This window comes from Thalassophryne amazonica, chromosome 16 (assembly GCF_902500255.1).
Source record: "Thalassophryne amazonica chromosome 16, fThaAma1.1, whole genome shotgun sequence".
Lineage (NCBI taxonomy): Eukaryota > Metazoa > Chordata > Actinopteri > Batrachoidiformes > Batrachoididae > Thalassophryne > Thalassophryne amazonica.
In genome coordinates, this window is record NC_047118.1 from 70,398,908 (window position 1) to 70,423,809 (window position 24,902).

The window sequence follows — 24,902 nt, forward strand, 5'->3', positions numbered from 1 at the left end:
CTGATCATAAAGATTCCAAAAAGGTACAGTTTGGACTATCTGTGACTGAATGTTATGGAGTTATGGGGTAAAAACAGAAAGAATGGTAACAAAGGTCAGTTTCAGTTTGTACAGGAGTCAAAAGTTAAAGTTGCTCCAATTTTGTAAAAAAAGTGATGCAAATTATTAGTTGAGTTGACATGGTTTTAAAAAGGAATTGTTTGAACCATATGTCATGCTTAGTTGTCATGTTACAGTGTAACATATGTCACGTCATAGAATCCAATGGACGTCAAATTTGTTTGACCTTTTCTGTGGAGACTAGCCATTCAACACAGTCAAAACTATTCCATTTATTAATCATATTACCTTTAGTTTGACCCTGTGTTGTGTTTTACCCCAGCAATTATTATTATTATTATTATTATTATTATTATATGCACTACTGCCGAGCAAGTGGAAACAGAAGCATTGACTAGAATGGTTGGTGTCTATCAGCTCTGTACATGTATCACTGACATGACAGACTGCAAACGGAATGCAAATCTAGTCTGTGGTAATGCAGTGTAATTATGTCCCTTTTAGGCTACTGTACCAAAATTGGAGTGCAACATGTTGGACTTTGTGAGAGGGCCTGGTCCCATGTAGATATGAAGGATATGCAAATAAATCCACCAAGCTACATTCCATTCGTGTTCATAAACTGTACACACTGTAGCATTAAGATTTTTGCTTCTGTCTTCAATTATTAACTTAATATGTAATCCTGAAGAAATTCACCAACAATCCACATGAAATGATCTGCGTTTAATGTCTTACCTGATTCTGCTGGATACAACAGTCAGTTTGCATAAAGTACTGATTGATCTGTCTGCTTGATCATTGATAGATTTGGCCTCTGTATGTCTGCCAGTTGGGATATCCTAATGAGTGTACAATGTTTTGGTGATTTATAATAATTAGTGTTGTCGGCCATTTTTATTTTTGCCATGTCCAACCTCGTAGTTCCCCCTGGTTTTAAATGGAGCAGGAACTAGCACAGCCATCTTCTGCCAGTTTAAATAACATTAATGACATTTGTGTGTCTAACAAGTAAAGATTATGTCTTGTATAAATATTTACCCCTGTATATTGAAGTAAATTAGTAGTATTAAATAATTAAAATGTAATGCCTGCAAAAAACAGGGTTGGATTTTTTCTTTCTTTCTTCTTTTTTAAACTGTCTATTATTTCACTCCTGCAGAAACACTGTATGGTAAAGCATCAAAGAACTTTGGTTTTCACTCACACTAGTAATGATTTGTGCATGTAGAATTCATCAGAAAAGTAAAGACGCTGTCCCAGCCAGCTGCCTTTAAAATGGGAAGCTTAAAGCATCCTAGTTGTGTATCGCTGCAAAATGGGACTGTGCACAAAATAGAACAGATACGTGTCAGAATATGGTCTTTGTGAGAAAGCATTCAGCGACTGGAAGGAAAACACTTTTCATTAATTTTCATTCATACCTTTGTTGTGAAATTCAAGGGCATGATCAAAAAAATGATGCCTCCTTTTCCCTTCCCCTTTCACTTTTCTTGGAAGAGGTTACAGCAGCAGCAGGGTAGATTCCATCATATCCAGGATGTTCTGCCAACACACATCCTCCAGTGCCTCCTGGAGGATGTCAAACCATTCCCTAGGCCAATGGTCAGGTCTAGCACCATGTGCTGATAATGCCCATAGCTGCATCCAAGATACTCTGGAACATCCATGGATCCTGGATGGCAACAACCTACGTAGACAACTAATCCTACCCAGCCTCCTGAACTAACCATGTATTTGCCACAGTCTGTGAGCATCCCTTTGGCCTTTTTGAGTTGCTGGGGTTCTCAAAGTTGTATAATGCTCAGAGAAGTAAGCAACATGGACAAAATGTTGTGGCTGACATGCAAAATGCAAACGGTAAGTCTCCCTAAGTAACCATTCTTTCAACAGAAAGTAATTCTAGTGGTAACCAACCATCTGATCGAGACCTAGTACCAATGATATCTAGTCATCAGATTAGATAACTGGTTCAGGTCTCAACAACCACTGAGCAAAACAGGAAGAACCAGTATCCTGAAGACTTGGATTACTTTTGTCTTGCAAAGGTATGACCCTTGTAAAACACTTCCGTTCAGCAACCTCATGACTCCATAAGCTCTTCCCAGGTGTCTCTTGGGCTCAAAAGCCAAGGACACAGAGACATGAACTGCTCGATAATTTCAGTACTTTCACCACATAAAGACACTTCTGATGGCTGAGTCCAAGTATTGAAAGTCTAATCTAGCCTAAATCCAGAACAAGCACAAACACCAGACACAAACAATCACAGTCACCAACTCCAACTCCTGACTTAGCTTCTCAAGTTCGGAAATCCCTGTATCCATTTATTCCACAAAGATCACAGCATCACCTACAAAGTCAAGGCCAGCAAACCTCTCTTTGTCGCCAAAGATGCACAGGCCACATCCTTCCATTTAATTTTGCGTCTTCTCCCAGTTGAACAGCTCCAGAAAAACTTCAAAGGGAGGTGTTCAGGAGGCATCATAATTAGATGCCAAACCTCCTCAACCTCCTTTTTAAGCAAAACAACCTTGGCCACAGTGTCCTAATGTCAGTGATCTCAATACTTACATTATTATCCAAAGGTAACAACCTTAGTCCTGTTCTTCACTGGGACAACCTGAGATAATATCCACACTGACATATAGCATCAATACACCTGTTGTTCACATCTGTCCCTCACTCATAAACACAATGTACTTATACTCCTTCGGCAACTCATTTCAATCCTGTCAGCAGCAATCTACCAGTCCCTGCTAAGGTACCGTGGTTTCAGATTCAGAGGTACTTCTGACTCTCATTCCCAAATGTTACAGTACACTGCAGGTCACATTCTTCAGAAGTCATCAGAACCACAGTACATCATCTGCAAAAAGTCAAAACACAACCCTGAGACCTTGAAAGCACAAAGTAGCTTCACCCAAGAATGCTGTTCATGAAAAACACAAAGAAAATCAGTAAGAAGGCACTCAACACTGTAAAGTTAAATATAATGTATGTTTTAGACAAATGTGCTTTAATGTTTTGAGGTACGTGGCTGAGAAGCTTCAACAAAAAACTAATAATTGAGCTTTTTAATGAAAGTTGCCCTCAAAGATGAAGGGTGACAGACAAATTATCATCCAAGCAGACATTTCATGGCTGATGGCAGTTTACTTTCTGCACCACTTAAATGGGATTAAACAACATTTACGATCCAGCCACAGTATACCACAGCCTACCCAAAAGAACATTGGTGATCTCAGGGTGGTAGCTATACTCAGGTAGTGGTCAAGCAAGGATTATACAGAGGTCAACATTTAAAAATGCTGCAACCATATTGTAAAGTATACATTATTTATCCTAGGGAAAAGGTATACTTTGGACTATCTATGACTCAGTGGTAAAAGTTGCAGGGTAAGAAATGTCATATGACGGAGAATACAAGAGACATTGACCATGTTTGATTATTATTTTGGATACCAAGCATTCAACATGGTCCAAACTATTTAATTTATTAATCCTACATACTCAACCAGTAATGTGGATCCCTTTTTAAAACAAATTTCAGCAACTTTAACTTTTAACCATTTTAAAAACTGAAATTGTTGCAGTTTTTACTCCATAACTCTAGAATATTCAGTCATAGATAGTCCAAAGTAAACCTTTATGGAATTTTTATGTTTGGACAAATTGTGTAATACTTTTTCATTATGACTGGAGCATTTTTAAATTTTGACTCCTGTGTAATCCTTCATTGACCCCTACCTGGCTACAGCCACCACCCTAGGATGGCCACCTTACATTTTTGTGTGGGTCATGGTACATTGAGGCTGGGCTGCAAGTGTGGTTTTGTCCCTTTAGGTCAAAATTGACTTTGGGTTCATGAACTATTCATGGCACATATTTACTCGACAATACTAAAAAAAATCACAGCATCATAAATGCTTTTCCCTCCCTACGTGAGGTCTTTCATTAAATCTGTAGCCACAGAAGGAAACAAAATGTCAAAGCTCATTTGTCTGTACACTAAAAAGAAAAAAAAAATCACAATATTTACTGTGAGCATCATTTTTTTGATCCACCGTCTATAGTTTTCATAGATTTGCCATGTGCATGGCTCACAGCTGATGTGTGTGTAAAAACTGTAATGTATCATCAGGTGCACAAGCATGAAAAATTGCTTATCCACAGCAGAGCTTCACATCACTCTTCTGTTGACAGTCACACGATCATCTTGTGGGTGTGGCCTATCACACGAAAGCCACACCACCTGTGCTGCATGCAGGGGCATTAACTATAGTAGCATGAACACTACAGAGAAATACTCTTTCATCATAGAAAAATGTATATATATATATATATATATATATATATATATATATATATATAGTATTCATATAGTAGCTCTACATCATGTACGAACACAAAAGTGTGGTTGACCTATGTGTGGATGATACTATAATTTTCACACAAGTATAGATTATTATTGCACTCTGGCTACACATATTTAAAAAGTTTGGTTGTCTTTAGATGTACAGAAAAGTGGCATCTGAGCCAATTTGGCTTGAAAACCACTCGGAGAAGGAGGCTCAGTGATGGCAGCTCACTGTTTTGCGTCGGATTATATGTAGTTAGTTTTTGTTGAAACTCAACATTTTCTTACAGCTAAAGAGACGCTGTGCTGCCTACAAGTAGCTATCACGCAATGCAGGAGCACTGGTTTTTTTTTGTAATCAGCCCTGTTGGGCAATCCTGGGATATTAGAACCAAATTAGAATTTCTGTGACTTTCCCTCCATTTTTAACACTGTAGAATAGTTTGCTCAGGTTCTCCCTCCCACAGCAGATCCATAACAGATCTGCATACTGACAAAAGTTTTGTATTAGGTACCTTTCCTGATGCAACACTTGGTTCCAATAAGCTTCCAACTTCTCTAGAATCTGTATTTACACTCATCTGTGGACTCTTGGACATATTTGTCTTGATGAGGTGTGGTGTACTAAAATTGTGAGGCAGAGGAAACCAACTGTGCAACAGATCACCAATAATCTGGACTAAATTTTTTTTTTCTGCTGTTTTTATAGTGCAGTGTTCAGATGCACCATACGAAAGGCATTCACATGATGCATGGACAATCTGCTTATACACATGGATACACTGTAGTGCACCAAAGTACAGTGAAAACCTGAAAAATGAATTTAAATACAAAAGTAAATACTATTTGTAAGCTAAAAAGTTTAATAACTAATTTATAACATTTTTATGGTGTTTTCGTCCTTCTTGGGATGACTAACAGGATGTACCAAGACAGGGCTGGCCACAGTGTCCAGGTCCAGGGGGGAGATGCTGTCTGGAATTAGTGAGAAATGGTGATCATGCAGTCGGAGGAGGATGAGGTGCAGATGGCAATTAAATGTTTCGCCTCACGGTGCCTTGGTGGACAACTGCAGTTCCTGATCACGCACTTTGACACATTGCATGCAGATCTATCTTTGCTCACCAGTGATAGCAATGGTGGACTTGTTTCTTAAGGGCAATGATCAGTGACATTCTGATTCATGTATTTCATGTATTGCCCCAAACGCACATGATTGAGGACCATGATTGTTACAACCCTTTGCACTCTTGTAGATGCAATGTAACATACTGATGTACGCTGTAAACACAATAAAAGCTGTGGGAACCACAACAATTCAAGGAAGCAAAAAATGAAAGTGGAAAATATACCTTTGACTGGAGCCAAAAGCATTATGGCCATTTGCAGAAGTAGAAGCCCCCCCCCCCCCTTTTTTTTTTTTTGTATGTGGAACTCACTTTTTATCCTAGCATTTCCCTGGGGGTGAGTTTAACAACAAACATGACATGCGGAGCACATGTGCACACAACAGGGTGTGCTGTTACTTAACATAAGGACTTTTAAATTCCAAAATAAGCAAGATGGACAAGTAAATGTGCACTGGACTTCATATTGGGTGTTATTTGATGCAAAGGAGGACAGATCACTGACCCACAGGGTTGGAAATACTAAAAAATAATATTGTGATTCATAACAAATGCGTGATTTTTCAGTAATATAAGTCACATAAGAGTGTAAGTCCTCCCAAAGTAGTAAAAAAAGAAAAAAGAAAAAACAAATTAATAAATAAATAAAGGGCGGCTTATGCTCTTGAAAATATGGTAGTTTTATACTGTCGATGATGAACAAATTGTAAGAATTTACAGGCTGCCCCATCACAGTGGAATAGTAAAATGAACTGCATCACTGAGCTGTCTTCCTCAGACTGTTATCAAGACAACACACACAGAGAAATCTGAGACAAAGCTACAGAAACACAACCCACTCCTGTTACATCCTCTTTTTCAAAGTACAAAAATAAAATCCCATCCTCTTTGTCAGATCACCTTCAGAGAGGAGGCGACTCCTCGCTGCTCTGTTCTGAAAGGGAACGTACATTCACGAGAAGACAACAGAGGAAAAACAAGCAACTTTAAATTTAAATGTGTGCAAAAAACATTTTAGGTTTCTATAAAAATATGTGCATATGGATAGAGCTATTTTAATCTCACCAAATACAGTATTTCCTCAATGTACACTACACAGATACACAGATAAACACAGAGCGCGGCCCTGCCCACCTCCCCCTCGATCTTTACAGGCGTAACATTAAATGACTTCCATGAAGATGAAGATCTGACAACACACACACACAAAACGCACATGTACACACTCACGATTCTGCTCTGATCAATGTGATCGAGGAACAGAGGAGGGGCGAGCAGAGCATCTGTAGAAAACCTGAAATTGCATATCCCACAATTCCCCCACACGCTAAAATTCTGCTTCCTGCAAGAGTCAGAGGTCATCAGCCAGACGCTGCTTCCTGATTGGCTCGCGTGATTGGGGGCAGTGTGTCAAAAATACTTTGGCTACGGAGTTAGGTGGCTTTAGTCCCAGTGTGTTACTCGTCCCACCCCGTGCAGTGGGTACTGCTTCACTGGATCTGTTGTCCGAAGTATGTCTAGAAAACGGGATCTGGGACTCTTGTGTTCTTCCATCTTGGAACAAGCATCAAAGTCTAGGTATTGATCAAAAATACCAATTTCCTTCCTCTTAACCCACTGGTGTTGTGGGTGTCTTATTTGTTCCCCAGCACCAGTTCCTGCTGAGGCTGATCCACATCAGGATTTTTACCGTTCCACTTCCTGAAGCTCGAGCTTCACTGGGCAGTCCTTCTGTTCTTAGCACTGAATCCTGCTCTACTGTCAAAAGGGGACGTGCACGTGGCTGCATCTGTGTCTGCTGACAGGCCACTCGTGTACGTGGATTGTGGTTCATCAAAGGTGAACTGGGGCAGCGTGTAGTTCGTAGTGATGGAGGAATGCCTTGCATGTGTCTGTGGGAACGCTGCAGTGATGGGGACGATGGGTGCGACAGGCTGGATAAAGATGTTGGGGCTGATCGGGATGTGCTCTTGTGTGGATGCATGTGGTGGCATGTGTGTGGATGTTGATGCCCGCTTGGGTGTGAGCGGGTGAGTTGGCGAGTGTGCCGGCAGTGGAAGGTGGATGGTTGTAAGTGCACCAGGAGGATCCACCGCAGCATCTTGTGTGTTTGTATTTGATTGCGCATGTGGGGGCGTGTCATAAGAGGGTGTCCTGTGTCTCAGCATCATGCTGCAGGCGGGCAGCTTTGGCAGGGAAGCCATCTGTGCGTGGTCTCTCTCCAAGGGCGGGTGGATGGATATACAAGGAGGGCTCATCTTCTTTTTTCTATGACCACCCCCGACTGACTGAACCCTCACTGGGCCACTTTTTGGTGTCCACTGGTCCAGTTCTGCAAGAACGTTTCCAGCAGAGATGACAGACTGAGGAAGGCAGACCTCAATGGAGTGGCGCCGCTGGTCGTCAGGGTAACTGGCAGACAGTGACGGCGGCTTGTTCAAGAAGCCTTGGCTGTCGGAGCTAAGGCCCTTCTTGAAGTCATTATCTTTTGGTCCCACCCCAAGCAGAGTGAGGGCACTCTTCACGGAAGAAGGTGGGAGCAGGGGAGACGGAGGAGAGGAAGAGGCATCGCAGGGGTAAGAAGGAGCATAAGGGGAGAGGGAGTGGCTGCGGCCGCACTTCTCTCTACTCTCCTGCCCTCCCCTCTCCTGCTCTCTCCACCTGTGGCGGGCTGAGCTAGTGATGTGGTACACCTCTTCATCTGCTGGGTCACGCAGGGAGGCAGGAGACGGGGGTCTGTGTCTGCGAAGGCTCGGGTGGCGTAGGGCGAGACGGGGGGAGGGAGGTGGAGGGAGCAGTAGTGATGGGGATGATGGGGGAGGAAGGAAAGAGGACGGTGATGTCACAATAGAAAGCAGAGGAGAGGGAGTGAAAGGAGGAACAGCGACTGGAGATGGGGAGCTGGGTGAGAGAGAGAGGGTGGAGGGCGACGAGAGGGGAAGGGGAGGCAGGGATGAGGAGGAGGAGGAATGAGGAGAGAGAGGAGGAAGGGCTGGAGGAGGCAGGTGGAGTGGGACTGGCTTCTCTTTTTGTTCACAACCCTGGTTCTCCACAGAGTCCACTTTAATAGCAACCTGGAATCAAAACACATTATGATTATTACATTATCAAATTTGATTGGTTGTTAAACCTTTATCACATTCCTGTCATTTAAATGGGATCACAAAATCCGCATTTAAGCAGCTATTATTAAAGGGTATAGACTGTGTTTAAGTGTGATGTTAATGGCCCTTGAAAACTGGAAATTTTGTTCATGATCTTGCAAGGGTCATAGTGTCACAGCGGGGGTTGTTGGCAACCTTCCCCAGAAAATTTGGGAATATAACAGGCAAAGTGGTGCAATGCCCTGTGCAGTGCCATTCATTCTGTCCAGACTGTACCCTGCCTCAGGCCCTGTGTCTGCTGGGATCGGCTCCTAGAACCCTGGTGACTGAACTGCACTCTCAAAATATTGAGCCAATGCAAAGCACCACAAATGCAAAGTAAACGGTAATTTTCCAATGTCAGCTTTGATTTCTAATGATGTTTCACAATGCTGTCAATACATCAAAAATTATAACCCCAATTCCAATGAAGTTGGGACGTTGTGTAAAATGTAAATAGAAACAGAATACAATGATTTGCAAATCATCTTCAATCTATATTCAATTGAAAACACCACAAAGACAAGATATTTAATGTTCAATGTGATAAACTTTATTGTTTTGGGCAAATATTTGCTCATTTTGAAATGGATGCCTGCAACACTTTTCAAAAAAGTTGGGACACTGGTATGTTTACACACTGTGTTACATCACTTTTCCTTCTAACAACACTCAATAAGCATTTGGGAACTGAGGACACTAATTGTTGAAGCTTTGTAGGTGGAATTCTTTCCCATTCTTTCTTGATGTTCGACTTCAGTTGTTCAACAGTCCGGGGTCTCCGTTGTTGTATTTTGCGCTTCATAATGCGCCACACATTTTCAATGGGTGACAGGTCTGGACTGCAGGCACGCCGGTCTAGTACCCGCACTTTTTAACTACAAAGCCACACTGTTGTAACACGAGCAAAATGTGGCTTGGCTTGTCTTGCTGAAATAAGCAGGCATGTCGCTGAAAAAGATGTTGCTTGGATGGCAGCATGTGTTGCTCCAAAACCTGGATGCACCTTTCAGCATTGATGGTGCCATCACAGATGTGTAAGTTGCCCATGCCATTGGCAGTAACACACCCCCATACCATCACAGATGCTGGCTTTTGAACTTTGCGCTGGTAACAATCTGGGTGGTCTTTTTCCTCTTTTGCCCGGAGGACACAACGTCCATGATTTCCAAAAACAATTTAAAATGTGGACTCATCAGACCACAGCACACTTTTTCACTTTGCATCTGTCCATTTCAAATGAGCTTGGGCTCAGAGAAGGCGGTGGCGTTTCTGGATGTTGTTGACATATGACTTTCGCTTTGCATGGTAGAGTTTTAACTTGCACTTGTAGATGTAGCAATGAACTGTGTTAACTGATAATGGTTTACTGAAGTGTTCCTGAGCCCACGCGGTAAGACACTTTACACAATGATGTCGGTTTTTAATGCAGTGCCGCCTCAAGGATCGAAAGTCACGAGCATTCAATGTTGGTTTTTGGCCTTGCCGCTTATGTGTAGAAGGTTCTCCAGATTCTCTGAATCTTCTGATTATATTATGGACTGTAGATGATGGAATCCCTAAATTCCTTGCAACTGAATGTTGAGAAACATTGTTCTTAAACTGTTGGACTATTTTGTCATGCAGTTGTTCACAAAGTGATGATCTTCACCCCACCTTTGCCTGTGAATGGCTGAGCCTTTTGGGGATGCTCATTTTATACTCAGTCATGACACTAACTTGTTTCCAATTCACCTGTTCACCTGTGGAATGTTCCAAACAGGTGTTCTTTGAGCATTCATCAACTTTCCCAGTATTTTGTTGCCCCTGTCTCAGCTTTTTTTAAATGTGTTGCAAGCATCCATTTCAAAATGAGCAAATATTTGCACAAAAACAAAAAAGTCTATCAGTTTGAACATTAAATATCTTGTCTTTGTGGTGTATTCAATTGAATATAGGTTGAAGAGGATTTGCAAATTATTGTATTCTGTTTTTATTTACATTACACACAATGTCTCAACTTCATTGAAATTGGGGTTGTAATTTTATGGATTGTACACTTTGCACAAACAGTTTGGTTTGACTGTGGAACTGGGGGCTAATTACATGTTATGAATGTATTAAGGCTATCCATGTATTAATGTACTTATGTTACTCATTCAAAGTATCAAAGTATGAAGAAAAAGTAAAAGAAAGTTTACACCTGTGACAGCTGAGGTGATCTTGGCTTCTTTCGACAGCCACATCATATGGTGTGAGGACTTTTTTAACACTCCAACATGACAGCTGCAGAATGTAGCCATGACCTAATCTGATTCTTTGGGGCGTTCTATTGAGCATCACCTCTTGATCCTCTATTCCCTTTGGTAGTACCTTCCAGCATGGACAAAACTATTGTATACTCAGCAGGAAGAATAAACCCCAGACAAGCCCATCTATCTCAAAGTTACCAAGCTAGCTAAGGGTATCAGTCTAGGTAAACTGGGTGTGTCCACTTTTTAAACACATTTGTTTCTTTAAACTTGCCAGTGGTTCTTATAAAGGTTGGCTTGGGTGCTTGTATTATTCTATGTGATATAGCCTCAATAACTGCGGGATTATCAATGTAGCTATTATTAACAAGCTATCAATCCCTTTTAATTTCTGCTGTAAGTGCTAACATGTAAATTAAACAATGCTAAAATTTCACTCAGTGGTAATATTGGAACTCTGACTTTTTAGGTAGTATCAGAATTAACCACTCAGCAAGCCATATAAGCCATAATATGTATATGTCGTGGACATGACGAGTGAAGCTCTTCAGCATCTCACCATGTCATTTAGGTCCTTCAGACTTTTTATTTATTTATTTATTTATTTATTTATTTCGTAAATGCACCAGTGGAGCATGAGCATAATACCACACTCATTTTGCACTCATCATAAGGTTAGGATACAGTAGGGGTGGTGGCCAATGGTTAATGCACTTGGTTTCAGTGCAGATGTTTCCCGGTTTGAATCCCACCCCTACCACGTTTCTCCATGTGATGTGGAGTTGCGTCAGGAAGGGCATTTGATGACAACTTTGTCCAGTTCATGATTTCGTCTACCATCGGTTTGTGGCTTTTTTACAACAATGTTGTCCGGTTTGTGGCTTTTTCCCCAATAGGCAGATTTTTTTGTGCCATTTTTGGATTGTTTTGTGCTATTTCTGGTTTGTGCCTTTGTCTACCACAAGAGTGAGTTTCTCTCATGTTACTATATATATAATAAATGCTTTGAAAGGAAAGGACAAATACAGTCATGTCCACATAGGGGCATGGCCACTTTGAGTCCATGTAGCCAATTGTTAGCAGACTCAAACAAATGATTCATAATTTAAATTTCAATATTTAACTTGAGGTTCCATGAGGCTTGAGTCACTTTTGGAGCCAGCCTCAAGTGGCCATTCAAGGAACTGCAGGTTTTGGCATTTCCGTGATTGCTTCATTTTTCAATTCCAGTGACTGTGTAGTATGTGAGAGAAACCACCTGAAATTTACTTTGAAATATACACTCAACAAAAATATAAACGCAACACTTTTGGTTTTGCTCCCATTTTGTATGAGATGAACTCAAAGATCTAAAACTTTTTCCACATACACAATATCACCATTTCTCTCAAATATTGTTCACAAACCAGTCTAAATCTGTAATAGTGAGCACTTCTCCTTTGCTGAGATAATCCATCCCACCTCACAGGTGTGCCATATCAAGATGCTGATTAGACACCATGATTAGTGCACAGGTGTGCCTTAGACTGCCCACAATAAAAGGCCACTCTGAAAGGTGCAGTTTTGTTTTATTGGGGGGGGGATACCAGTCAGTATCTGGTGTGACCACCATTTGCCTCATGCAGTGCAACACATCTCCTTCGCATAGAGTTGATCAGGTTGTCAATTGTGGCCTGTGGAATGTTGGTCCACTCCTCTTCAATGGCTGTGCGAAGTTGCTGGATATTGGCAGGAACTGGTACACGCTGTCGTATACGCCAGTCCAGAGCATCCCAAACATGCTCAATGGGTGACATGTCCGGTGAGTATGCCGGCCATGCAAGAACTGGGACATTTTCAGCTTCCAAGAATTGCGTACAGATCCTTGCAACATGGGGCCGTGCATTATCCTGCTGCAACATGAGGTGATGTTCTTGGATGTATGGCACAACAATGGGCCTCAGGATCTCGTCACGGTATCTCTGTGCATTCAAAATGCCATCAATAAAATGCACCTGTGTTCTTCGTCCATAACAGATGCCTGCCCATACCATAACCCCACCGCCACCATGGGCCACGTGATCCACAACATTGACATCAGAAAACCGCTCACCCACACGAGGCCACACACGCTGTCTGCCATCTGTCCTGAACAGTGTGAACCGGGATTCATCCATGAAGAGAACACCTCTCCAACGTGCCAAACGCCAGTGAATGTGAGCATTTGCCCAATCAAGTCGGTTACGACGACGAACTGGAGGCAGGTCGAGACCCTGATGAGGACGACGAGCATGCAGATGAGCTTCCCTGAGACGGTTTCTGACAGTTTGTGCAGAAATTCTTTGGTTATGCAAACCGATTGTTTCAGCAGCTGTCCGAGTGGCTGGTCTCAGACGATCTTGAAGGTGAACATGCTGGATGTGGAGGTCCTGGGCTGGTGTGGTTACACGTGGTCTGCGGTTGTGAGGCTGGTTGGATGTACTGCCAAATTCTCTGAAACGCCTTTGGAGACGGCTTATGGTAGAGAAATGAACATTCAATACACGAGCAACAGCTCTGGTTGACATTCCTGCTGTCAGCATGTCAATTGCACGCTCCCTCAAATCTTGCGACATCTGTGGCATTGTGCTGTGTGATAAAACTGCACCTTTCAGAGTGGCCTTTTATTGTGGGCAGTCTATGGCACACCTGTGCACTAATCATGGTGTCTAATCAGCATCTTGGTATGGCACACCTGTGAAGTGGGATGGATTATCTCAGCAAAGGAGAAGTGCTCACTATCACAGATTTAGACTGGTTTGTGAACAATATTTGAGGGAAATGGTGATATTGTGTATGTGGAAAAAGTTTTAGATCTTTGAGTTCATCTCATACAAAATGGGAGCAAAACCAAAAGTGTTGCATTTATATTTTTGTTGAGTGTATATTTGCACATTGACTACAAATCATTTCATCTCACCACCAAATATTAAAAATAATATTTTGTGTTTAACCTGTCTGTGCAGTGCCCGTGGGGAGGGGCTTGGCGTGGGTGGAGCAATTCGAGGCAGTGGGAGGGAGGACGAAGACTGAGGGTGGGTGGAGGAAACATCTGGTACCTGCAGCAGAGTGCGAACCTCACACGGCTGGGAACGGACTGACGTCCTTGAACCTGGAGGTAAATGTGTTGAGTGTTAGAATCAGTGCAAGTGGACACATCACATGTACACACACACACAAATACATGCACTTATGCTGGGAAAAAAATCATGCAGATCTGATACAACAAACAAACTACAAAATTTATTGGAACATTTTATTCAGGCAGCGACAAAACACAGAGGTCCTGTTAACATTTCACCTCATAATGAGGAGAGACTGCAAAGAGGTCACCGGGAAATGAATGAAAAGTCCAACAGCCCTCTTCTGATTATCCAGAGTGCACAGACTAAAGCATGCATGCAAGAATTGCACATACATTCGGGGTATGTCCAAGTCCACTTTCCTATTTACACATCATGTATTGTGAGTGCAAAGGAAGGTGCAAGGCACAAAGTAGTTGGATTTAATCACTTAGTTAATCATGGGTGTGTTTTGGACAGAACATGACATCGCATTTCATTTCACATTTAGGACCTTTCACTACACAGCAAGCCATATTATTCTAGGTATACAGTATTTGAAATAAAAGACACAGCCTTCCACAACAGCTAGCAGTCGCATAGAGTGCCCTCTGAGCTAAACACGCTATGAGAGTCTAAGCTCGGCTGAGCCGCTGTCACTCAAAGTGACCACGCCCCTAATTTTGCATAACTTTCTGGCTTAAAACATCTTAAACTAAGAAGTTAGAAACAAATTTGCCCTGCAGTACAGTTGTTAAGGAGTGGGAAACTATCTATAGAGATCAAAACCATTTTTTTTTTTTTTTGTAGCATGCTGTGAACAAATTTATTTCTCCTCAAAATTTGGACATTTCAACATGGACTTGAATGGGAACCTGCTCACTTTTGGAGGCAACTTCAAGTGGCCAGTGAAGCAACTACAACTTTTTGTTCTTCCAGGTGGGTTTCATCTGAGCCCTTTAAATCTTACCACTTGGCTACCTCCAGTATTTACAGACATCTTCAACACCTCACTGGAGACTTGCCATGTCCCAGTCTGCATCGAATCCTCCACCATCATCCCCTTCCCTGAGAAACAAATGATCTCTGGGCTTAATGACTACTGATCTATTGCTCTCACTTCTGTGGCAATGAAGTAATTCAAGAGCATGGTGGTGTCCAACCTCAAATCCATTACTAACTCGTGACTGGACACCCTGCATTTTGCCTACAGAGCCAACAGGGTAAGTGGACAAGGCAGTCAATTTAGCTCTGCACTTCAGCCTCCCGCATCTGGACTCCCTGGAAACCTATGCCAAGGTCCTGTTTGTGGACTTCAGCTCCACCTTCAGTACCATCATGCCAGCTCTGCTACAGCTCTCCTAGCTTAGTGTGCCTGGATCCACCTACAAGTGAATCACTGACTGCCTGTCAGACAGGAAGCAGCATGTGCAGTTGGTTAAACATGTCTCTGACTCCAGGACCATCAGCACTGGTGCTCAACAAGGCTATGTCCTTTCTCCTCTGCTTTTCTCCCTGTACACCAATAGCCACACCTCCTGTTATCAGTCTGTAAAACTCTTGACATTTGCAGAAGACACCACTCTCATTGGACTCATCTCAATCAACTGGTGACCTGGTGTGAACAGAATAACTTGGAGCTCAATGCTCAAATGACAATGAGGATGATTATGGACTTCAGGCAAGGTCCAGCTGCACTTAAACCCATCACCCTGTGCTCCCAGTTGAAACTGTGGAGCATGTCTGCTTCCTGGGCTTTGTCATCACACAGGCCGCCAAGTGGGAGCTGAACATCAGCTATCTTATGAAGAAAGACCAGCAGAGGATGTACTTGCTGCAGCAGCTGAAAAAGTTGAACCTGCCAAAGACAATGATGGTGCACTTCTACACAACCATCGAGTCCATCATCATATGGTACACTGCTGCTACAACCAAGGACAAGGACAGAGTGCAGCATACCACCCGCTCTGCTGAGAAGATGATGGGCTACAATTGTCCATCTCTCCAGAACTCTCTAGAACCCTGAGCCCTTTTGAGACAGGTTTTCCCATCTGCACTTGGCCTCAATGGGAGGGCCAGTGACACCCACTGACACTGTGTCACACAACCATCATATCCTATCTTTTGGTCCAAATCTTTTGGTCTATTATTACTGCAACAACAGGCAACTGATGTGTTTGATGGTACCATAAATTATTTGGCGTTAACATTTTTCCATAAATTGGTACACATCAATCCCTTTGGCTTCTGAGGAAAATCCAATTAAAAGAAGGGGTTGTTTTATTATTATTATTATTATTATTATTATTATTATTTTGGCTGTTGCCAGGTCTGTCCAACTCTGTGTTCCATAATTGGACTTTCTTATTTAATCTTTGTTATTGTTTGTATGGCCTAAACAGTGGGTCACCCCTCTGAGTCTGGTCTGACTGAGGTTTCTTCCTCAAAAAAGGCCTGAGTGAGTTTTTCCTTACCACTGTTCCCTGTGTGCTTGTTCAGGGTGTTGGTAAGGTTCAACCTAACTCTTGTGAAGCACCTTTGGGAGACGTATACTGTGATCTGCTGCTGTATAAATAAATTTATTTGAATTCTCTCCTCTTTCTCATGCTGCCTGTTGTGTGTGGGCCGCCAGAAGAGGAGGTACTGCTGGCCCACCACCAGAGGGCGCTCTGCCTGAAGTGTGGGCTTCAGGCAGGAGAGGGCGCTGCCGCCATGGACACAGCCGGGGGTGACAGCTGTCGCTCATTACCTCTTGACAGCTGTCACCCATCTACTCAACATCATCTCACTCCATAAAGACCAGACGTCATCTCCACCTCGTTGCCGAGATGTCATACTTCATTGGAGGTAATATCCTCAGCCTTTTGTAAATCTGTTTATTGTGAGTGTTTGCAGAAGAACCGGTCATTTTTGAGGAGGCTGTGCAAGACGGCGCTCCTTTTCAGCTGAGACCGCTGCAACGCGCTGAGTGTGAGGTGGAGGTGGCATTCCCACCGTTATTGTTACTAGGTGTACACACACCCACACTTGACTGTCTTTGTTCTTCGCCAGCAGTACCAGATCCGACAGTCGGGGACGGTGATCACCTGGGAATTCGGGACTTGGCGGCTCCAGTATTCACCAGGTTCTGGGGCGGCGGAAATCGTGTGGTTCCGGCTCTCCTCAGGACAGACGTCTTCTATCCTCGAGCCTGCCCACACGTCACCTTTGTGTATTGACTGTTGTGATATTCTGAGATTGTCTGTATGTTCGTTGTGCACATTCACAACATTAAATTGTTATATTTTGGCTCATCTATTGACCGTTCATTTGCGCCCCCTGTTGTGGGTCCGTGTCACTACACTTTCCCAACAGGATATCTCGGCCAGCGTCATGGACTCCGAGGGGCGTCACCCGGCTGTTGAACGACCAATGGGAGAGCAGGGAGCGCAGGCGTCTGCAGGAGACGTGATTGGTGAGCTGCAGCACATTCTCACCGCCTTTACGGCTCGGTTGGATCAAATGACTGAGCAAAACATCCTCCTGAACCGCAGGGTGGAGGCTCTCTCCGTGCAGGTGGCGGCGAGCGCTCAGGGTGCTGCTGCAGCTCGTCCTCCTGCCGACCCTGTGCAGGATATAAATGTTCCAGTGGTGGTTCAACAACCCCTCCCACCATCCCCTGATGCATACATAAGCCCTCCTGAGCCGTACGGAGGTTGTGTGGAGACGTGCGCGGACTTTCTTATGCAGTGTTCGCTCGTCTTCGCATAACGTCCCGTCATGTACGCGTCAGATGCTAGTAAAATAGCTTATGTGATTGCTCTGCTTCGGGGTAAAGCACGCGCCTGGGCTACGGCGCTCTGGGAACAGAACTCACGGTTGTTATCAGCATACACTGGGTTTGTGGGGGAGTTCAGAACAGTGTTTGATCACCCTAACAGAGGAGAGACCGCTTCAACAGTGCTGCTGTCAATGAGACAGGGACGCGAGAGCGCAGCCGCTTATGCAGTCAACTTCCGCATCGCGGCTGCGAGGTCCGGCTGGAATAACGTTGCGCTCTGCGCCGCCTTCATGAACGGACTGTCGTTGGTTCTGAAGGAGCAGCTGGTAGCTAAGGAGGAACCGCGGGATTTAGATGGGCTTATCGATCTCGTTATACGGTTAGACAATCGGTTGGAGGAACGCCGTCGGGAGCGAGGCGAAGGACGTGACCGGATACGCGCCGCCCCTCTCCCTTCCGGGTTCGAAAAGGGGCCGCCCTCCCCATGCTCCACAGCTGCAGCGCTTTGTGGGGCAACAGCTCCCCCTGCTGACGTTGTTAGGGAAATGCACAGGGCCAAAATAGGGAGGCTGATCCGTGGAGAGTGTTTTCTCTGCAGCTCAACTGAGCACACACAGAGAAACTGCCCCAAACGGCCAAAACGACAACACTCGCCCTTAGAGACTGGGCTAAGGGGGGGTCAAAACATTCAAGTAAGACACACACAAATTGCCACACGACTCCCAGTCACAATCCTGAGTGGGGATTTAACCCTTCAAGCCCGAGCACTGGTGGACACGGGGTCAGAAGGGAATCTGCTAGACAGCAGATGGGCAAGGGAGGTAGGGCTCCCTCTGGTGGCGCTTCCTTTGCCATTGCAGGTGCGGGCACTAGATGGCACCCTCCTCCCTTTACTCACACACAAGACACAACCAGTAACTCTGGTGGTGTCTGGAAACCATCGGGAGGAGATTGAGTTTTTTGTAACTCCTTCTACCTCCCGCATGATTTTGGGCATCCCATGGATGTTGAAGCACAATCCCCGGATTGATTGGCCGTCTGGGGTGGTGGTTCAGTGGAGCGAAACCTGCCATCGGGGGTGTTTAGGATCCTCGGTTCCTCCCGGTTCACAGGCTAAGGAGGAGGTCAAAGTCCCTCCCAATCTGACGGCAGTGCCGGTTGAGTACCACAATCTTGCTGACGTCTTCAGCAAGGATCTGGCACTCACCCTTCCCCCGCACCGTCCGTACGATTGTGCCATTGATTTGGTTCCAGGCGCTGAGTTCCCGTCCAGCAGGCTGTACAACCTCTCACGACCTGAGCGCGAATCAATGGAGACCTACATCCGGGACTCATTAGCTGCCGGGCTGATCCGGAACTCCACCTCCCCGATGGGGGCAGGTTTCTTTTTTGTGGGCAAGAAAGATGGCGGACTCCGTCCATGCATTGATTACAGGGGGCTGAATGAGATTACGGTTCGCAACCGATACCCGTTGCCATTGTTAGATTCCGTGTTCACCCCCCTGCATGGAGCCAAAATCTTTACTAAGCTGGATCTTAGAAATGCGTATCACCTGGTTCGGATCCGGAAGGGAGACGAATGGAAGACGGCATTTAACACCCCGTTAGGTCACTTTGAGTACCTGGTCATGCCGTTCGGCCTCACCAACGCCCCTGCGACGTTCCAAGCCTTGGTTAACGACGTCTTGCGGGACTTCCTGCACCGATTCGTGTTCGTATATCTGGACGATATTCTCATCTTTTCTCCGGATCCTGAGACCCATGTCCAGCATGTACGTCAGGTCCTGCAGCGGTTGTTAGAGAACCGACTGTTTGTGAAGGGCAAGAAGTGCGAGTTTCACCACACGTCTTTGTCCTTCCTGGGGTTTATAATCTCCTCCAACTCCGTCGCCCCTGATCCGGCCAAGGTTGCGGCGGTGAGAGATTGGCCCCAACCAACAAGCCGTAGGAAGCTGCAACAGTTCCTCGGTTTCGCTAATTTCTATAGGAGGTTCATTAAGGGCTACAGTCAGGTAGTTAGCTCCCTGACAGCCCTGACCTCTCCAAAAGTCCCCTTCACCTGGTCGGATCGGTGCGAAGCCACGTTCAAGGAGTTGAAACGACGGTTCTCTACTGCGCCAGTTTTGGTGCAGCCCGACCCTAGCCGTCAGTTCATGGTTGAAGTGGATGCCTCTGACTCAGGGATAGGAGCCGTGCTGTCCCAGAGCGGAGAGACCGATAAGGTTCTTCACCCGTGTGCCTACTTTTCACGCAGGTTAACCCTGGCTGAACGGAACTATGACGTCGGCAATCGAGAACTCCTTGCGGTGAAAGAGGCTCTTGAGGAGTGGAGACACCTGTTGGAGGGAGCGTCTGTGCCGTTCACGGTTTTCACTGACCATCGGAACCTGGAGTATATCAGGACCGCCAAGCGGCTGAACCCCAGGCAAGCCCGCTGGTCACTGTTCTTCAGGCGTTTTGACTTCCGGATCACCTATCGCCCCGGGACCAAGAACCAGAGGCCGGATGCCTTGTCCCGGGTACACGAAGAGGAGGTCAAAACTGCACTGTCGGATCCACCGGAGCCCATCCTGCCTGAGTCCACTATCGTGGCCACCCTCACCTGGGACGTAGAGAAGACCGTCCGGGAGGCCCTGGCACGGAGCCCGGACCCAAGAACAGGTCCGAAGAACCGTCTGTACGTCCCACCAGAGGCCAGAGCTGCAGTCTTGGACTTCTGTCACGGTTCCAAGCTCTCCTGTCATCCAGGGGTGCGAAGGACCGTGGCAGTTGTCCGGCAGCGCTTCTGGTGGGCGTCTATGGAGGCAGACATCCGGGAATATATCCAGGCCTGCACCACCTGTGCCAGGGGCAAGGCAGTACACACGAAGGCCCAAGGACTCCTCCAGCCACTGCCAGTGCCTCATCGCCCCTGGTCCCACATCGGCCTGGATTTCGTCACGGACCTCCCGCCGTCCCAGGGCAACACCACCATCTTCACGATAGTGGACCGTTTCTCCAAGGCGGCCCACTTCGTGGCCCTCCCGAAGCTCCCAACAGCCCAGGAGACAGCAGACCTCCTGGTCCACCACGTTGTCCGTCTGCATGGGATACCCTCCGACATCGTCTCAGATCGTGGTCCCCAGTTCTCCTCACACGTCTGGAGGAGCTTCTGCAGGGAACTGGGGGCCACCGTGAGCCTCTCGTCCGGGTACCATCCACAGACGAACGGACATGCAGAGCGGGTCAACCAGGAACTGGAACAGACCCTCTGCTGCGTCACATCCGCGCACCCGACGGCCTGGAGTAACCATCTGGCCTGGATCGAGTATGCGCATAACAGCCAGGTGTCTTCAGCCACCGGCCTCTCCCCATTTGAGGTGTGTTTGGGGTATCAGCCCCCGTTGTTTCCCGTGGTGGAGGGAGAGGTCGGTGTGCCCTCGGTCCAGGCCCACCTGCGGAAGTGCCGTCGGGTGTGGCGCTCCGCCCGCTCTGCCTTGTTGAAGGCCCGGACGAGGGCGAAGACCCATGCAGACCGCCGGCGATCCCCGGCCCCTGCTTACCAGCCCGGGCAGAAGGTGTGGCTTTCCACAAAGGACATCCCCCTCCAGGTGGACTCCCCGAAACTTCAGGACAGGTACATTGGCCCCTTCAAGATCCTCAAAGTCCTCAGTCCTGCCGCAGTGAAGCTCCAACTCCCGGCTTCACTGCGGATCCATCCAGTTTTCCACGTGTCACGTATCAAACCTCATCACACCTCACCCCTCTGTGCTCCCGGACCGGCGCCCCCTCCTGCTCGGATCATCGACGGGGGGCCGGCTTGGACGGTGCGCCGGCTCCTGGACGTCTGTCGGATGGGTCGGAGGTTCCAGTACTTGGTGGATTGGGAGGGGTATGGACCCGAAGAACGCTCCTGGGTGAATAGGAGCTTCATCCTGGATCCGGCCCTCCTGGCCGACTTCTACCGTCGACACCCCAACAAGCCGGGTCGGGCGCCAGAAGAGGAGGTACTGCTGGCCCACCACCAGTGGGCGCTCTGCCTGAAGTGCGGGCTTCAGGCACGAGAGGGCGCTGCCGCCATGGACACAGCCGGGGGTGACAGCTGTCGCTCATTACCTCTTGACAGCTGTCACCCATCTACTCAACATCATCTCACTCCATAAAGACCAGACGTCATCTCCACCTCGTTGCCGAGATATCATACTTCATTGGAGGTAATATCCTCAGCCTTTTGTAAATCAGTTTATTGTGAGTGTTTGCAGGAGAACCGGTCGTTTTTGAGGAGGCTGTGCAAGACGGCGCTCCTTTTCAGCTGAGACCGCTGCAACGCGCTGAGTGTGAGGTGGAGGTGGCATTCCCACCGTTATTGTTACTGGGTGTACACACACCCACACTTGACTGTCTTTGTTCTTCGCCAGCAGTACCAGATCCGACAGTCGGGGACGGTGATCACCTGGGAATTCGGGACTTGGCGGCTCCAGTATTCACCAGGTTCTGGGGCGGCGGAAATCGTGTGGTTCCGGCTCTCCTCAGGACAGATGTCTTCTATCCTCGAGCCTGCCCACACGTCACCTTTGTGTATTGACTGTTGTGATATTCTGAGATTGTCTGTATGTTCGTTGTGCACATTCACAACATTAAATTGTTATATTTTGGCTCATCTATTGACCGTTCATTTGCGCCCCCTGTTGTGGGTCCGTGTCACTACACTTTCCCAACACTGCCTGTGAACCTGACAGAACCCAGCTCAGTAATCACACCAGAGTCAGGGACAAACTGGGAGAAATATGTCATAAAATACAACCAACAGAGACAGAAAGACGACAAGATCAAATGATCAATTTGCCTTCAAGCGAGGAAAACTCAAATGCATTGTGCAGATTCTGTCACTGTGAAATATGATCATGCACATCTCAATCCTGTTTTCCAAAAGCATTATGCAGTTTAGATGATTTTTGACTCGTGCACTTAGCTGTAAAATGCTTTTGGTTTAAAATGGCTGCACAGTAAAGTAGAAACAAAAGGCAGCAATGTTCACACTTGCTAGATTTACTGACATCAGGTTACATACAAAAAGCAACTTAAAATTGCAAAATGTCATTCACACATCCAATTATTGTGTGCATTATATTATCAAATCCCAATATAATATATTAATTTAGTAAAGGGGTGTAACCGTGTAATAACATGCAAAATAAAATAAATTACACTGGCAAAAAGGATTCTGGGAACAAACAACTCAAACAATTCAACAATATGATAAAATACTCAAATCTACTTCTAAAAACCACAATGACAAGTGTTACACCATTTTGCTTCAGCTGTACACAATGGTATTGTGCACAGCAGTAGCAGTTAAAGTGTGACATCATGTGTACAGTGGTATCAGATGACCAGTAGCATCAGGTTCTTAGCTATACTGCATGTGCAGCGGTATCATATGTTCAACGGTATCAGATGGTATTGCAGTGGTATCACATGTGCAGCAGCATGAAGTGCAAAAGTATAACATGTACAGCAGTATCCGTTATCACTTGTGTAACAGTATCATCAATCAATCAATCAACTTTTTTTTTATATAGCGCCAAATCACAACAAACAGTTGCCCCAAGGCGCTTTATATTGTAAGGCAAGGCCATACAACAATCATGAAAAACCCCAACGGTCAAAACGACCCCCTGTGAGCAAGCACTTGGCAACAGTGGGAAGGAAAAACTCCCTCTTAACAGGAAGAAACCTCCAGCAGAACCAGGCTCAGGGAGGGGCAGTCTTCTGCTGAGACTGGTTGGGGCTGAGGGAAAGAACCAGGAAAAAGACATGCTGTGGAGGGGGGCAGAGATCGATCACTAATGATTAAATGCGGAGTGATGCATACAGAGCAAAAAGAGAAAGAAACAGTGCATCATGGGAACCCCCCCACAGTCTACGTCTAAAGCAGCATAACCAAGGGATAGTCCAGGGTCACCCGATCCAGCCCTAACTATAAGCCTTAGCGAAAAGGAAAGTTTTAAGCCTAATCTTAAAAGTAGAGAGGGTATCTGTCTCCCTGATCTGAATTGGGAGCTGGTTCCACAGGAGAGGAGCCTGAAAGCTGAAGGCTCTGCCTCCCATTCTACTCTTACAAACCCTAGGAACTACAAGTAAGCCTGCAGTCTGAGAGCGAAGCGCTCTATTAGGGTGATATGGTACTACGAGGTCCCTGAGATAAGATGGGACCTGATTATTCAAAACCTTATAAGTAAGAAGAAGAATTTTAAATTCTATTCTAGAATTAACAGGAAGCCAATGAAGAGAGGCCAACACGGGTGAGATATGCTCTCTCCTGCTAGTCCCCGTCAGTACTCTAGCTGCAGCATTTTGAATTAACTGAAGGCTTTTTAGGGAACTTTTAGGACAACCTGATAATAAAGAATTACAATAGTCCAGCCTAGAGGAAATAAATGCATGAATTAGTTTTTCAGCATCACTCTGAGACAAGACCTTTCTGATTTTAGAGATATTGCGTAAATGCAAAAAGGCAGTCCTACATATTTGTTTAATATGCGCTTTGAATGACATATCCTGATCAAAAATGACTCCAAGATTTCTCACAGTATTACTAGAGGTCAGGGAAATGCCATCCAGAGTAAAGATCTGGTTAGACACCATGCTTCTAAGATTTGTGGGGCCAAGTACAATAACTTCAGTTTTATCTGAGTTTAAAAGCAGGAAATTAGAGGTCATCCATGTCTTTATGTCTGTAAGACAATCCTGCAGTTTAGCTAATTGGTGTGTGTCCTCTGGCTTCATGGATAGATAAAGCTGGGTATCATCTGCGTAACAATGAAAATTTAAGCAATACCGTCTAATAATACTGCCTAAGGGAAAGCATGTATAAAGTGAATAAAATTGGTCCTAGCACAGAACCTTGTGGAACTCCATAATTAACTTAGTCTGTGAAGAAGATTCCCCATTTACATGAACAAACTGTAATCTATTAGACAAATATGATTCAAACCACCGCAGCGCAGTGCCTTTAATACCTATGACATGCTCTAATCTCTGTAATAAAATTTATGGTCAACAGTATCAAAAGCAGCACTGAGGTCCAACAGAACAGCACAGAGATAAGTCCACTGTCCGAAGCCATAAGAAGATCATTTGTAACCTTCACTAATGCTGT

General features: G+C 45.4%; 1 protein-coding gene and 1 long non-coding RNA gene across 4 annotated transcripts in view; one reads left to right on the forward strand and one right to left on the reverse strand.

Annotated features, from left to right (window-relative positions):
- Window positions 1-960: 960 nt before the first annotated feature.
- Window positions 961-24,902, forward strand: part of LOC117528314 — a 27,524-nt gene continuing 3,582 nt past the window's right edge. The window contains exons 1-2 of the long non-coding RNA XR_004565730.1: window positions 961-1,123; window positions 8,228-8,231. This is a non-coding gene — a long non-coding RNA (uncharacterized LOC117528314). The remainder of the gene's footprint in view (window positions 1,124-8,227; window positions 8,232-24,902) is intronic.
- Window positions 6,237-24,902, reverse strand: part of cacna1ha (calcium channel, voltage-dependent, T type, alpha 1H subunit a) — a 483,986-nt gene continuing 465,320 nt past the window's right edge. For all 3 annotated transcript variants that reach the window (XM_034190926.1, XM_034190928.1, XM_034190927.1), the window contains exons 37-38: window positions 13,894-14,051; window positions 6,237-8,621 (exon numbers count right to left, since the gene is read on the reverse strand). In XM_034190926.1, the coding sequence (XP_034046817.1) occupies window positions 7,263-8,621; window positions 13,894-14,051 (1,517 nt within the window). In that variant the 3' untranslated portion in view covers window positions 6,237-7,262. The remainder of the gene's footprint in view (window positions 8,622-13,893; window positions 14,052-24,902) is intronic.